The 16845-nt window shown below is 42.8% G+C and overlaps 1 protein-coding gene across 1 annotated transcript; it reads left to right on the top strand.

Annotated features, from left to right (window-relative positions):
- Positions 1-1308: 1308 nt before the first annotated feature.
- Positions 1309-14711, top strand: LOC126534182 (uncharacterized). Its single transcript, XM_050181437.3, has 3 exons — positions 1309-1473; positions 4966-5082; positions 14258-14711. Exons 1-3 carry the CDS (start codon positions 1375-1377, stop codon positions 14423-14425), a joined length of 384 nt encoding a protein of 127 aa, XP_050037394.2. The 5' UTR covers positions 1309-1374; the 3' UTR covers positions 14426-14711.
- The last annotated feature ends 2134 nt before the right edge of the window (positions 14712-16845 follow it).

The raw sequence follows: 16845 nt of genomic DNA on the forward strand, positions 1-16845 counted from the left end.
TTTTCATTTGGGGATCTACGTCGGAGCGCAAACGGCGAACCAACATATTTCGTCGTGTGCGCTACGGGGGATTGGGTTTGTCGCACCTCTAGATACGACAGCTAGTGAACAGATTCATGTTTCTTCGAGATGTATGAGACACGTTTCTCCGGGCTGTTTGTCAAATTAGACTGGGACCACCATTGCCTAGTTTAGTAGTCACGTGCAAACGTATGCCGGGGGGCCTCGGCGGATGCCTAAAAGAGGTCTACCTTTCGTGTACTTTCCTGCAGGCTCGTTTTTCAATGGCCTACCATTGAACTGTGTCGCGGAAGAAACTGTATAACGATCTGTATGATGTGGTGTTACTCGTTCCTCTGTATAGATCCCACTTTTATGCCGGACCATGGGCAAATGATCTTAAGCGAGTTAAAATATTAATGTACCAGGAGGGGTTAAAACATTTTTTTCTTCAAAGTGCGCACAAACGCATTAGATGTGAAGACTTATCTGGAAGAAAAGGGAATTTCCGTACATTCGAGGACCCACTGTTTCTTTTATCGGAAGCCAGAAATGATCGGCCATGTATTTCTCGATTGTTGGGAAGAATTTTTCTTCTGCGATATCTTACATCTTGCCATCAAGAAAGACCTGCTGGCGGACGCTTTTGGATAACATTTTTGAACAGTTGAAAATGAGGATGACATTCCGTTCGACCTCATTATGCCCTTGAAAGCCTCAACAGCATTTGGCGGTATAGGACGGCAGTTGGGATCCCTGACATAGAAGCGAATCCGATGCGGCTATATTTTAAGGAAAGCATCAGCAGAATTACAGCTGTGTACCACTTTCGAACCGCAGAGCCTGAATTCAGGCATTGCTAAGCATGTGCGAATATTAACGCGTCCGCACAATAAGACCAGCTCTTAGAGGCTGGCTCGCCGAATGTTTTTGAGTCGGTGCTTGTGCTGTTCATTGTGGCAATAATGAAAGATGAAAAGCAGCCGTGGCTTCAGAAAAGCGTGCTCGCCTCGCACCTTGGAGGCCCGGGTTCGATTCCCACCCAGTTCACAATGCACGTTTTTTTTTCTTTTGAAAGCCACTAATTTACTTTGTTTACAGGAATCTCCCTGAGGAATGTGACGTCCATCTGAGCAATTTTTTTTTACTTGCTTTTACTCTTTGCGGCGTCGGCCATTTTTGGTCACGGCACAGTTCCGCGGACAAGGGCACCGCCAACATAGACGCCTAGGGCTTTCGCCTTAGTAAGAGTGTTGCCCTTTCGCTTTCCTCGTTTCACTTCTTCATCTGCAACCTATGCAGGAAAAAGCTTTGCCGCTGGCCACCAACAAATTGCCGATTTCGAGCAACGTTGTTGTGGCGTTCTCGTTCCAAATGGCCATCCTTATCTACAACATGACGAAAAAATACGGCAATGCGACCGATGCCCTCTACCAGAAGTGCAACAGCTTTATCCTCGGGGACCAATCGCAAGTGAGCCCCCTATAAGAAATACTACATTCCATTTTAAAGCAACGGAGACTTCCGCCTTAACAAGAAAAAATGCTGCTTTCTCAAAATTAAGTTAAGTAGTGCGGTGAGCAAATTGAGTTACCTTGAACTTACCTTGTCTGGATCGCGCCCTTCTGCCGAACGTTCACGGTTAAATAAAGTAAGGAAGTGGCTCTAATGAGTTAGGCCTCACAAAGAATGAAGAGGTGGAGGCGTTATTAGCGAGTGTATCCCATCTTTAGATAAATAACGTACGAGATGCACTTTTACGGAAACGCGCTGTGAGCATGCCTAAAGAACCCCCCCCCGCCCCTCCCGTCTCTTCAAACTAAGCCGGCGCTCGCTATACTCCCTTTCTAAAGGCATTTTGCAAAAGAAATGCGAAGACATTCACCCCGACTCTATGCGTGCACGTTGCTGTCACCACCAACTGTCTTTTCGAACTTATTGTAAAACGGAGCCATCCGCATCTAAAACCGCTACGACTTTGCCGATAAAGTAAGTGCATATAAGGAAGAATCGTCCTAATCACTTGCAAATCGGTCGAAATGTTTCAGCGGTTAGCATTCAGCAGGCCCATTCTACTATGCTTTGAACGTTGTTTATTAGCGACATCATGGGAAAATGGAAAAAGTAACCACTTGTTAAAGCCGAACGAGTATACACACGGCATCAAGAAAAGGCAAGAAAAAGAAAAAAAAAGCGTTTTTTACAATTATGAGAGAGCAAGCGCGATGCACGAGGCCATCGCAGTGGGTTCGGTGTTCAATTATGCAGACTTCATGACGTGATTTTGAGTAGGTGTGAGGAAGCTGTAACTGCTGGTGGCTGTTATAACCGTTAATATTACCGCGTGGGCGGAAGCCCAGACGGATAGCGGCAAAACGAGGTACAATGGAAGCCGAGCCAAAGTGGTTGCTGAAATATAGCAGCTTTTAATTGGGTACTCCAAGCCAAAGCTACCCGCAATGTCCCGTCAACGTTAAAAAATCGGCGTCCAAGTTGGCATGAAAGAGGTTCATTTAGGACAGCACAGAGTGAGTGGCGCATACGCTGTACTGAAAGTCGACGTAAAAGAGTTTCTTCAAATAGCGGTATATGTACCCAGTCTCGCTTCTACAGTCACCAATGTCGGCGTGACAGATGTTCCTTGAAGAGCGGCCTGAATGTACACATTGACACGTGATCAGCGTTTCATGTTGGTCCGATGGTAGGCTGCGAACTCTGCTACCGCAGCACAGCCACTCGATGCGTTATCCATTCGACCACTGACTACGTAGTGACACAGGTAGGCGACAAAATGGTTAGATAGAAAGATGCAAGCATACATACATAGATAAAAACATACAAACGTATATAGTACATTAGCCCCCAGAAAGTGCTTGAAGTACAATATGAATGCTAACGCATCAAGATCTGTTGCTGTTTGCTTCTGCACCAATCTTCACCCACAAGACTTCTTTGACCAGGGAGAATCCCTGTGCCTCAATTCCTAAGACGGTTCCTTTGTCTCGGGATCACAACAGTATATTCATGTCTCGTCATCAGTTACATTTTCATTCAGGATATCCATTTTCTTGTTTTGCAATATATTGCAAAACAGCCAACAATATCTGCACACATTTCCTTTTTTGTTAGTAGATATTGGGTGCTCGTCCATGCTCATGTCACGGATGGGTTTCACATTTGCAGGCAAAAAGACGGAAACAGGCCTTCCATTGAGTTTTCCACTTTCAGCACCGGAATGACCATTTTAAATAGAGACGATAGAACGTGTATGGTGGTGCGATAGAGAATGATGGGCCGTTGGCCCCCCAGATGGTAACATATCATCGTAATTCTCTTGCGCACCTTTACTTCGGAGAAACAAGAACTTTACTATAGTACTCTCCCACACTGAAATTTTTGGAGATGCTGCCATGTGCGCTTTGGACATGCAAAAGTGAAAAATTAAATTTAAATATCTTATTTTTTACCATTGTGTATAGCGAAATTGGCTAATATGCCTGACCCTTTACCGCTACCCAGCTGAAGTTTGTCCTTGGTAAGGTTGAATACTTGTCAGCACCTCTTCGCATAATATGAAGCAGGGAAGCGATAACATGCGTAATCTCATACACAGTAAGCCGTGTGGTGCTGGATGGTGAAAATGTGCACATATGGCGCTAGCATTTTTCCTTCGATACGAAAAAATATTTTTCATTGACGACTCTGGTTCAAGTGGTATTATCTTTTTTGTGGCGGCGACATAACCTAGCGGTGAAGTGGAGAGAGGTAGATTTTCAGTACTTCTAGTTCGTGTACTATTCTTTCGTACCCAGCCTTTTTCTTCTTACTCATACCCTCGTTAAACTTCTTTACCTCGGTGCTGGATTATAGGTTATCTGAAGAACACGACTTGCGTAAATCATAGCAGTTTAGCCAATCGGAGCAGCTGGCGGTGCCACCACGTGTCCCAGCTGCTACATCCCGATCTGCTGCAGCACCGGCACATTGACTGAAATAAGAAATCCTTCACTTAGTCGTCTGCGAGCCTGGACTTAAAAATATTGCGGGTTACGTCGGATCTATCGGTTTATTTTTTGGTAAACTTCTCCCAAAGCACTTTTGTGCTGACCCTGGAGGTTATGAAATCGACTAAGAATTAAGGCATACCACAGCAGCTATTCTTGTAAAGCATGTTACCGTAACCGAACATGTGGCTTTAGCTAATCCTTTGAGCGTTAGCCAGCTGCGAGGACTGATCGGTGGTTACTTACTTTGCGTAATTAAGTTACATCATATAGCTCGCCATTTACTTGCTTTAAGCATTCTCTCACGCCTGCGGTTCAAAGAATGCCTGATATCCGCCACTAAATATGACTGTGAGTGCTGATGGATAAGAATGAATGGGCTCGATCTAGAACACTTAAAAGGTGTGTTAGAATAGCGGAATTTTCGAATCGAATCCAATATGAATAATCGTCAAAGACAACCTTCCAATATCGAATCGAATATCGAATATTTGCAATTCTGAACGAAAATCAAAGATAAAGTCTGTCTAAAGAAAGATCTTGATAGCGTTATGTGATACAACTAAAGCTGTTAACAACTGGATGCACGGTCGCCTTAGGAGCTTCTAAATTAGAAAGAAAGGAAGGTGACGGTGTCTGGTGCACTGTGACAATGACAGGAATGAAATAAAGGAACAGAACGTAATCAGATATACGTCGGACATTGTAGGGCTCGTTGAAAAAACTCAATGCGACATTAGGGCAAGGCATATTGACAGGTACGGCCGGCATAACGTTTACACGAGGGCTACAAAAAAGAAAGGAGCAAGAACACCACGGGCCGCCAACTGAACTCTATTCAAGGGGAGTAGGAACTTAATTAGCGAAGCATCTAAAGGCTTCGCATTAAAAAACAAAAAAACGCCCGGTTGCATTATTCAGGTGGACCAATTCTCTCACTCGCTTTCTTTTTTCTTCCTAGACGTGTGAAAGTGCCGAAACCACGCCGAACAACGAACTCACACCGATCGGAATCACCAGTACTCAACGAAGAACGCTGTTTTACTCATACGACATTGAGGACACGATGAAGAAAAAGGTAACATGAGCTTCTTTATTTTTTGCTGTGCTGATATTGCACAGCAGGTGTGCACAAACTTTTCTGCCTGATTTATTTATTAGTTTATTTGGCATTTATTTATTCATCTTAAAGGTAAATATAAAACCGCAAGGAGACAAAATACACGCTGATGGACACGTGGTCTATGGCTTCGGAAAGATCGCTCCCAGCGTAGGTCTCAGTCGTTTCAAGGCCAACCGCGGGGAAATTTAGCGAGGTGTACGGAATACTTGCATTGTTATGCTGCAGTCACAACGGAAGGCTCAGCGTCAAATTTTACGAGCAAGTGCCCGAGGTTGTGTTAGAATGTACCCCCAGAAGTATACGCTTTCCTTACTGAAACTGTAAAAAGCTCCACGAAGCTCCACGGAGCTTCATCACAGGGACCATGACACCAAAAGCTTTGAGTGTATCCTGGTGGGTAGAAAATTCATGGGTAATTCTTTTTTTTTAGTTTCGCAGTTGAACCATACAGCAGTCTGTGAAGACCGACAGGTAATGATATCGATAGAAACATACGGGTAACAGCGCCAACAGACGACCACAAGAAGGGAGACACGGACAGACAAGCGCTTGTGTGAACGTGTCTCTCTCCTTGTGGTCGTCTGCGTGTGCTATTACCCATATGTTTCAAGATGAACCAACGCGCCCAAACAGAAGTATTGATCAATATCGATAGCCTTTCTTGCGTTGTTTGTAATTGGCGTGCGTGGCCGCATACGCGTGGCCTTGGTTTGATGGACCCGTCTCGGCGGTTAGTCGGAGACGCGCCCGGTGTGCGCGTGGTTACGTAATCGTTCGGAGCAAGTGGCACAGCATTGGCCCCGCACTTGTCTACGTCACACACGCTATCCGGTTGCCGGTGGGAGAGGCGGCTTAGAACCGGAAAGCTAACCTTTTCGGCCCTGAAGTTTTGTGCTTTACGAGGAGACTATTTTCTTGACATATCTTTTTTTTTCTTTAAAAGCTGTCAGAAGCATGATACAAAAAAGAAGAATTTGACAACTTTTATCAAGATTACGGATATGGGTGTGAAATGACGCCACCAAACCTCAGACGTTGTGAATAAACTCGTGATGCAATTTTGAAGAACTAATAAAGGGAAAATGAGACATCCGGCCAATCGTAGCGATTTCTACGAGGGAGCCTGCATAAGAATGCACAGCTTCCTTAGACTTTAGATCGCACTGGCTGGAAAGGATGGATTTTATTTCCATCAAATGTTACGTTGCTTCTTGTAATGTTCAAACAAAAAGAAACTTAATTGTACTGAATAAAACGAAACTTATTACAGCTCCTGCGACAGACTGTTCAAAATCGTAGTAGGCGCTCAGTTCCAGATATTCGCAGATGAAACCTCTGGGAGCGATTTCCAGTTTGTTTTTTCACCTAGTGATCAGGTTGGGCGTACGAGTTCAATGAGTCTTCTTTGTTCTTATTGGTGAGTAATTTACATGCACCAGAATGTCCTATGTGGTACAATCACATTGTTTGTTATATAACAGTCCCGAAGAAGTAAACACGCCGCAAGAACAACAAAAATGTCCGCTATGCTTCTAGAAAACGCGTTGGAAATGAGAAGAAAGTGGGTTAACTGAGTAATTTTTATTAGTCATATTATAAGCAGCCAACGAACACTGACACCAAGGACAAAATAGGGGACATTACTTGTGCTTAATAAATGTGATAACGTTTATCGTTTCTTCATTTCATTTGTTAAGCACAAATAATTTCCCCTATGTTGTCCTTGGTGTCGGTGTTCATTGGCTTCTTATAATAGAAAACGCGTCGGGAAACATATGAAAGAAAATGAATGAGCTACTCCCAATCTCAATTTTACAACCACTGAGCCCTGGTGGCATCAATTTCGCACACCACAAATCGAGATATTCTGTCCCAAAAATAACTTTGCTCATGATTTTTTTCTTGAGCAGCTATTCAACACATTCTTATTGTCCAATAAAAATATGAAGCCAGATGCCCAGGTTGTTTGGCGCCGATTAAGTCCTAAATTGAAGTGAGTGTTCCTACTACAATAATTTTTTTAGTTTGATTATTTTTCCACAGAACAATGGTTGCTCGCACCATTCGATATAAACTTCTGGCAATGGCCTCAAGACTGCTGGCTTCACGACAACGCTCATTTTTTTTCTATTTACTTTGTATTACAAACTGCACGCCATTCTCTCTGTAATGTCGTCCACTGACACCGCCTGGGCCGAAATGCATAAAATTAAGCTTCCTAATAAAATATACCCCTATAGCCTAGCTTTGCATGTGCGACAATATTGACTCCTCCACTCTCAGTTATAATAAACAGCTGAGAATATTTCACAATCATAGCCATGCCCCTTGAACAATTCGCAGAAGTGACACAAAACGCAGACTTGCGATTTGCCGAACGGTTGTGCCTTATCACTGCCTCTTACGCTCAGCACGAGCTGCGTCGCAATATTTCCACAGTTATTTGTGATATTTTAAAACAAGAGGCACTGGGACAACCAGGTACACGTGATGGTGGACAGCTCCATAAGACAATTACTCGCAGAATAGCCAATAATCTCGCAAATCATTGTGCAAGTGGCGTCACATGCTTTTTGTCCTCTAGCTGCGTGGCCCTGTGTTTCGCCTGGCTGTCGTCTGCCATGAGCAATCTCGAACACTATAATAGAAATTTCGTCTGGTAGTTGGCCTCACGACTGTGGTTGACGCATGCATTTGAAATCTACTGTTCCTCCTTGACAAACTTATTAAAAGTTGGATTTTATTGCGGTCGGCCTTTTGAATTTGAATTTGAATTTTATTTCTCGTTCATTCAAACGAGGGTAGACTGAGACTGAAGGCATAAAGCCTGACAAAGGTCTCAGCCCCCGCGAACGACAGGTTTGACAGCAGGTCACACACATATGCACAATTTTGCGCGTTACAACAGCGTTGCAATGGTTACTGTGAAAATTCATGGTAGCAATGTTCATGGTCATTCGATTCTACAAATATATGGTACAATGTACAACAACGGATAAGTGCAAGTAGGTATTTGAGATGCTAATGGTATGCTAAAATTGTACAATTATACATAAATTAAACGTCAGCTAATTTATGCAGGAATATAGAGCAACAGCATGCGCAAAAAAAGAAAAAAAAACATCATAATTGTGTGCCAAAAGTAATAAAACACTGGGAACAATACGTGGATGCAAACCTATTTGTGTTAATACAAAACCCAACAATAGATATTAAATGAAATGTGTGAATCCTGAAAAGAAAAAATATGTAATACATGGCAGAAACATTTTTCATTTTATTACTTCACGCATTCATTCAATTTTAAAGTATATGTCTTCCCTATCTAACCAATCTCTTATTCTTTCTTTAAATGTCTGTAAAGAAGTGTTTAAGGATGCAGATGCACTGTAGCTGTTCATTATTGTTGTGGACTGATAGAGAAAGGTTTGTTTCCCGCAATTGGTCCTTGCTTTTGGTGTGTGTCGTGAGCTGTGTCGCAAGGAGTATCCGGAGAGGTTACATTCACTACGTTGAGCGCTTGGATTTCTTTTTCGGATTGCCAGAAGAATTTGCATATAATATATCCTGTCCGCACGCAGAATATCATATTTTTGGAATAGTGGACCGGTTCTTAGATCTGAAAAACGGCCATAGTAATTTGCATATAAACGGATAACTCTTTTTTGTAAGGTAATCAATTTCGTGTAATTTGTTCTGGTGGTTGTACCCCAAACCAATATACTGTAGCAAAGCTTTGAATAAATAAGTGCATTATACAGTTGTTTTTTCAGCCATAGAGGGATCAGGTGTGCAATTTTATAGATTACACCGATGTTTTTTGATTATTCACCACAAAGGGAATTTACATGTGTATTCCATGACAATTCTTCACTGAAATGTATTCCCAGAAACGTTTGTTGTTTGACCTGTTTAATGAGGTTGTTATTAAATTTTACTTGTATTCTACTATCAATTCTTTTATTAGGCGCCCTAAATATAATGTAGGTTGTTTTAGTTGCGTTCAGCTGGAGTTTGTTGGTCGCCAACCAGTCAGATAACAAAATTGTATATTCATTTACAGACTGCTGTAATTCTGTTGTGTTATCAGCTGTAAAGAACACATTTGTATCATCTGCATACATTGCCAATGTTTGTGAACCTGATAAATCTGTGATGTCATTAACATAAATTAGAAATAGTAATGGTCCTAACTTTGAACCTTGTGGGACACCTTGATGTAGGGTAAGTCAGTAGTTCCCAGCGGCACGAACTGTTTTCTATTACATATATAACTTTTTATCAAGTAATTTGCAACGCCTCGAACACCGTATCTTTCGAATTTTTCAGTTAGGATATAGTGGTCAATCGAATCAAACGCCTTTCTCAGGTCCAAAAACAGGCCAAGCGTTAACTTCTTCTGTTCGATGTTAGCAATAATTAGATCTTTAATATCCAGTAAGGCTTGCTCAGTTGACTTATTTTTTTTGCAAACCGTATTGGCATTGCGCAATAACGTTGTGTTTCGTAAAAAAATTTGATAATCTTGCATAGATAACACCTTCAAAAAGTTTTGACAATATCGTGAGAACTGAAATTTGCCTGTAGTTCGACAATTGGTCTGCACTTCCCCCTTTATAAATTGGCGTGACACGCGCTATCTTAAGCTCGTCAGGAAAAACGCCTGTGCTAAGAGACAAGCTTATAACATGCACGAGTGCTGGCCCTATTTCGTGTGACACATATTTAACCGAAATAGGACTGACACCGTCTACGCCAGCTGAAACATCATGCTTTTGTCTTGATAAGATCACGTGCTTCACTCACACATGTCGGTTTGAAAAAAAGTGAGTTTGACATACGTGGTGTGGAAAACCTGTGATCGTTTCCGATTGCAACGTGTGCAGGGTTCATACCAGCGTTAATAAAATGCGTATTCATGCAGCTAACCATTTCCGCACGTTCTATTTCCCGTCCGTTTCAGCGTGTCATTTTTCGATGCGCGTTTGGATTTTTTCCTGTTATATCATTAACGGCATCCCATATTTTTCTCGGATTGCTTCGTATATTCGAGAAAAGGCGCTCATAGTAATCACACTTTGCTTTCTTTAAATCACCTTGTACTTCATTCCTAAATTTCTTGTACGTCGCGAATAGGTCAGGCTGCCGCGTGCGGATGAAGGTGCGATACATAGCGTCTTTCTTTTTGATGCGTTCGTACAACTCTTTGTCGACCCAAGGCTAGCGCGCCTTTTTATGCTTCTTTCCAGAAGCAGCTGGCTGAAGTGGAAAAGCCAAATCATAGCACGCAAGCACATTTCGTTGAAATAGAGCAAACGCTCTGTTTACATCTATTTCATTATAAATTTCTTGCCAGTCTACGCACTGGAGGAGACATCGGAATTGCTCCAGAGTACTTGATCTGATTATTCGGCGGAATCGCGTTTTGCAGTCATTGTTTTGTTTGTCAGGGTCTTTAGGTATAAGACAAAACACAGGTAAATGGTCACTTACATCGGATATTAGTACTCCCGACTTGACATCACATTCATTTAAGTTCGAAACGCATATGTCCAGCAATGTAGCACTATTGATTGTTACCCTTGTTGGTGCAGTAATGTAATTACTGCAGCCGTAACAAGAGAACAATGTTTTGAGTTCTAGCGACCATGCGCTATCAGTGAACATGTTGACATTCACATCCCCCATAATTACACAAGTCTCACTAGTTGATCGGGTCAAAAGCAGTAGCCTTTCCATAAAACTACAAGATGTGGCCTTGTCTCCAGTTGGGGGCCTATATACGACACTTACAATAGTTTTATTTAGGTGCACGGTCAAGCATTCCACATCATTAGAAGTAACAGAAAATTCATCAATGACAACTAACTTCAACGGTTCTTTAACATAAACTGCTACGCCTCCACCGGCTTTATTTTCTCTTCTTACATGATGCGAGCTATGCCCTGAAAACTGTGGAACAGGATCATTTGCAGTTAGCCATGTTTCCGTAAAAAGCACAACATCAAATTTCTCGGTTTTTAATTGTACTAACTCATTAATTTCATCCAGCTTATTTCTCATGCTTCTTGTATTATTATGTATACAGGATAACGTCATGCATCCGGAATATTCTTTGTTCAGCTTTTGCATGTCATAATAAGTGTCTGTCACTTGGTGATCAGATGAATGAGTAGACGCCATATTAGTGTCATAGTTTATCATTAGGTCATTTTAGATAAGTCTTCAATAGTGGTGATGCGCAGAATGGGCGAGCCATCATCTTTCCGAGCGAGCACCACGCCATTGGCATTCCAGACATATTTCCACTTTGTTTCCTTCCTTTTCTGTCGCGCAGACGCGAGAAGCTTTTTGTTCTGTTGCGTCAAATGCTCGTTGACGTACACCGAGTTGTCCGAGGTGAAACCAAGATCTTTACAAGTTAGCTGCTTTTTTCTTGCCTTCATGTGCACACGGTTTCTTTTCATTCTTTGCACGAAGCGCACAACAATGTTTTTGACGCCAGTCTTTGCAGTTGACACCCAGTGACACGTGTCAATATCACTTTCGGAAATGCTCTCACCAACCGCTACTCCTATTCTTTCTACCACTGTCATGACGTCATTTCCACCGGGCACGCCTTTAATTTCTAAATAATTGGCTCTTTGATACTGTTCTAGTTCGTTTACTCTTTGTGACAACCTTTCGTTCTCTGCCTTGTAATGAACATTAAGTTTCACTAGCTCCTTGATCTCAGCCCTCAAATCAGCTATATCTTTCGTGAGGCCCTGCATTCCATCGCATGCAGTGGAACAAAAATTTACGCTGTCTTTCAATTCTCTGAGTCCCGTTCTCATGTCCCGCTTGAAATTTTCTAGTTGTCGGCACAACTCTTTCACATCCATTTTACCAGACTAGTTCACACAACAAAGCTAGTATACATGAATATCGACACACACTTTGTTCGGCAGCAGCGCACAGGACAATCCAATAAACGCTTGACTCCTAAACAGTTAGCTCACCTGTAAAAGCAGACGATGGCTATTAGCGCTGTATGGACGGTGCGCTGCTGCCGAACTGTAGCCCGTGCTAGCCGTTCCGTCGCCTTTTATAGGGGCACGGTGACGCCCTTTTTTGGAAGGGGGCAGTGGTAGCCTTGACTGTCACGTGATGCCTCCGATTAGCCCTTGCGTCGCTCCTTCACTTTTTGCTGATATGTCGGATCAGATGCAGCATGCTTCCTGCAAAAGCAGACGATGGCTATTAGCGCTGTATGGACGGTGCGCTGCTGCCGAACTGTTTGTTCAAGTGTTCAAGTGTGTGTTCAAGTGTGTGTTCAAGTGTGTGTTCAAGTGTTTGTTTCTCATCTGCGGCGCTGACGGTTCTTTTGGGAACTCTCGTTTGCGATCTTGTTTTCTTGTTTCTTTTCTATACATATTTCACCTGCAAATGACTTCTTGCGAGAATCGCGACGAGAAAGATGGCTGTTTTTCAAGGAAAATCTTTCGCACACATTCTGCACTCCTTTAAGGAAGTGCGCCCCCCCCCCCCCCTGCTCCGCCCCTTGCCGCCATGTAGGAAGCGCGAGTATAGATTCTTTATTAATTTCACGACTGGGAACAATACTACCGTTTATTAGCCTGTAATCAAGAGCATTTGTTTGTGAAAAAGAACTTCTTTTTTTTTGGGGGGGGGGGCATGTACCGGGCCATCTTTTAAAAAGATTGAAACCGCATACTCGGGGACCATTCGACTTCGTGTACATACAGTAGTACACTGCGCTTTGGACTGTATAACATTTCTCTGCTTATTCCAATCACTGTTGTTCAATATAGTTCAAGACCTGGCGTCTTCTTTTAAATCGTGGATATCCAGTATGGCGGTCCTGAATCTTTGAACATACGCTGAATGCTTTTTTGTCACCGTTGATATGTACAGGTAAATAGCTTGCAAAATTTGTTGCACCACTGAGGAGCCCGTTTTCTTTTCATATACAGGAATATGAATACTCCTATCTGGACATCTATTTTTCTTGCTGTATGACTATGTCGTTTTCGGCAGCAAATTTTAGTTTCAACGTTGGGCACTTCGAACAATTTCCAACCCATGACACTTGATAGAGTTCATTAGGAATTTTTTCATGCGCACCCAATGCTAATTTGTCACGAACCCATTTGATCATGTCCAGTCTGGACTGCTCTTTCAAATTTTGGGTACAGGACAAAGCAGCATAACGCGACATGGATCGCTTTTCATATACCTCGTTTCGCGTTACATTTACAATTTTTTATACTTGTTCATATTTTTCTTTACATATGTTTGTATCATATATCAATTAATCTATGCAATTATACTGACCTGCGTTTGCCATATAATTTGCTTTAGTGTGACTGGCTGTGGCTTAGTTGAAATTAAACACTTTTATTTCAACACTTGTATATTTATTGATGGACGTCCGACAATGCAATTCTGTTCGCTTCTCTATGCTTCTGTCGGTTGTGCTTTGTAATACTGTATTCGGCAAATCATTGCAGCTATAGGCAAAGTCACACTTAATCGCTGCTTTACTAGGACACATCATCTCAGCTGAGTATGGGTGCTGAGCGTGCAAAAAGATTTCTGGGGCTTAACATGTCAAAACCACGATATGATTATGAAGCACGGCGTCGTAGGCGACTTCGCATTAGTTTAGACTTCCTGGGACTGTTCAACGTGCAGCGAAATAAAAAATATTACCGCTTTTCGCATTTTGCCCCCATCAATATGCGACCGCCGCGGTCAAGATCCAAACCGCGACCTTGAAGTCACTAACGCAACGCCGTGACGAATCGATTACCTCAGCGGGTCGAAAACACGTAGTTTATCTGAATCAGGGATGCTTAATCTTTTTTGAACACTGATGTGAGTGCACTGGTGAAATTTGTCACTTCAGTTTCTCTGTAGGTAAAACAACGCCATTGCAAATGCACTTACAGGTCATGGTTATTATGAAGTATGCCGGCGATGTGTCCAATAAGCGGTGTTGCAAAAATGTGTCTTGGCGCTTCCAATATCAATGTGCAACTTAAATCACGAATGCCGGAGCGGCCGTTCTCGTGCTGATTATCCTAACTTTGAGGGACCTGTTCTTTCTCCCTCCACCCTTGACAAGACCGAGTACGTCATGGCGGCGAAAGACAGGCGGGCCAAGTTCACGTGGTTCCTGTTCAACGTGCACCTGACGGACATCTCGAAGAAGTGCTACACAGACGGACCATTCGTGCGTCTCAATGCATTCAGAAAGTTATACGACACTCTAAGCAAGCGACCTCCACCATGAGACCCAGCGCTCCCCGTCGTCGACCTCTGAGCGATCACAAGAGCGCCGTATCGCTGTGGGTTGCTCCACCCGGTGTGCTTTGTGGGGTGTGCCCGGTTCTGGGCAGTATTTTACGAGCAGAATTTAGCAATATTGCGTGATTTCTTTTGTTTTCTTCCACGGAATACGAAAGAGTCCATATAGGGTATGGACCAATTTTACTACGTCAAGCCTGTCCTCAGGCTGGTTACACGGGAAGTCATGCTTGTAGCATCAACAAAAATTATAGATAAAAGAACTAACCAAATGTGTCCCAATCTGAGTAAGATGCTACAAAGACAGCGAAGCTGCGTAAGTCAGCTTTCGCATCCTTTGGTGGAAGTGCTAGGGGTCTGTTTCCTCCCTGTTGTTCGTGATGATTCATTGCCGACGCCCTGGTTATGCGGCCGAACCGGGGTTCTGAGGACAGCTGCGTTGCTGAACCGCGAGTTCGGACCATTCACCGCCACAGCCCTAGAAACTCCTAGCTGAGCTCCAACGCGCCGCGAGTAAAATGCGACACGCGAAGTAAAAATAACGGATTCCTCGATAAAAAAAGTACCCGCAAGGAAGTCGTCTGTTCATGTGAGGTATATGTCACCTAACGTTTACGTTTAAGGCGTTATAAATAAACAATTATCGGCTCCGACGCAAGTTGCTCTCCTGTGCTGTTTTTTATTTGATACCGAGCATGCCGTCTTCGCCAGAAAACTGTTGAAAATCCGAAGCTAAACGGCTTCGTTGTATTAAAGAAAGTAATAGACATGCAGTCACTGGTGTGGAGATGGGGCACTCTACCGAGCCTAAATATCAGCAAACTTACGGTGGTTGTACGATGCATAAAGCTTTCGAAGGTGCCGGCACTTCTCCTCAATGCTTATTGTTATCGAAAAAAAAAAATACGTAACGAACTTCGCAAATCTAAGCAAATCCGACAAAATGGTACATCAAAGGCAGCGAAGCTGCATATAAGTGAGTCCTGGCAGCTTTCGGAAGCCCTAGATGCGTGACTACACAAAGTTTACTTAGATATTTGCGGACGCTGCACTTTATTTGGATTTTTGCGGACGCTACACCATATCTGATGCAAGTGGTTGGCTATAACAGAAGCATTTTCATATTGTATCCGTACTGAGTTGCTTTGTACTCTAATAACCAGCGCCTGGGGCCGTACATCTGGCAAACCTGCTTCGCTCTATTGAATGCCACACTATAGTCGGTGCAACTGCAGCCCTGACGAATAAATTGTTGAAAGGTTATTGAAATATTGTTCAACGTCAACAAATGACCTTGAAAGATCATTGGAGAATTGTTGAAACATAATTGAGGAAGCTGTTGACAAGTGTTGATAATTGGCCCGACACATTTCGTGAAAACATCATCGGGGCTTTTCAATTTGAAAGATCTTTGGCGTATTGTTGAAAATATGATGCATTTCAATGTTGAAAGCTCATTGAAGCTCAATTGCAGATGTGTTGAGTCTGAAAATTGAAAGCCCATTGAAGCATTGTTGCAGATTTGTTGAGCCTCAACACTGAAAGTCCTTTGAAATATTGTTGTAGCTGTGTAGAATGTCAATACTCCAATTATGTTGAAAGCCCTTTATGCCCCAGTGTGCATTTAGTATTAAGACGGCAAGCTGGGCGAGCTGGTGATTGAATATGTTCCTATGGGTGGGCAGCGCAACCCGGACGAAGGCGGAGAGGAAGAGCACAACACGAGCGCAGGCTAACAACTGGTTTATTACTTCAAGCAACGGACTATAATATACAGAAAATTTAAACACTTGTAAAGTGACGTTTGCAAGGGTGTTGGCCTATCTCGCCATTCAAAAATTCGGCTTCTTTATCCTGCAGAGTGATAGAAGGCTGGCTGACGCATGCACCTGAGTTAACATGCATGAAGTAGGCCTCTACAATCTCGTGGTTAATTTGATGCATATTTTTATACAGTATTTCTGTTTGTTCAAACATTAGTTTGCATGAGCAAACACTACAATGCGCGGCCAGATTCGAACCTGTTTCATTCCTGATCGCACCTTGGTGCTGCCTAAGGTGGATGTGAAGGCAGCGTCCCATCTGCCCAAAGTACATTTTGCCGCACGAAAGTGGAATGACGGAGACCACTCCCGCCGAGGATGCCACAAGCTGCCCCGAGGTTTTCACGCGGCATGTAGCTTTGGACGCCTGTTTAGGTCTATTGACAAGCTTGCAAATCTTGTTTAATGAGTTCTTTGCTGGAAAGATTACTTGAACACCATATTTCATGGCTGTCTTTTTTAACCCATGCCCCATCTGATGTACATAAGGGATGATTGCGTACTTTTTAACTTTTTTGATCTGTCTTTGGGGTGCTTCCCCTTTTCTTATCTTCTTCACTAGACCTTCACATATTAACACAAT

This window comes from Dermacentor andersoni, chromosome 7 (genome assembly GCF_023375885.2).
Source record: "Dermacentor andersoni chromosome 7, qqDerAnde1_hic_scaffold, whole genome shotgun sequence".
NCBI lineage: Eukaryota > Metazoa > Arthropoda > Arachnida > Ixodida > Ixodidae > Dermacentor > Dermacentor andersoni.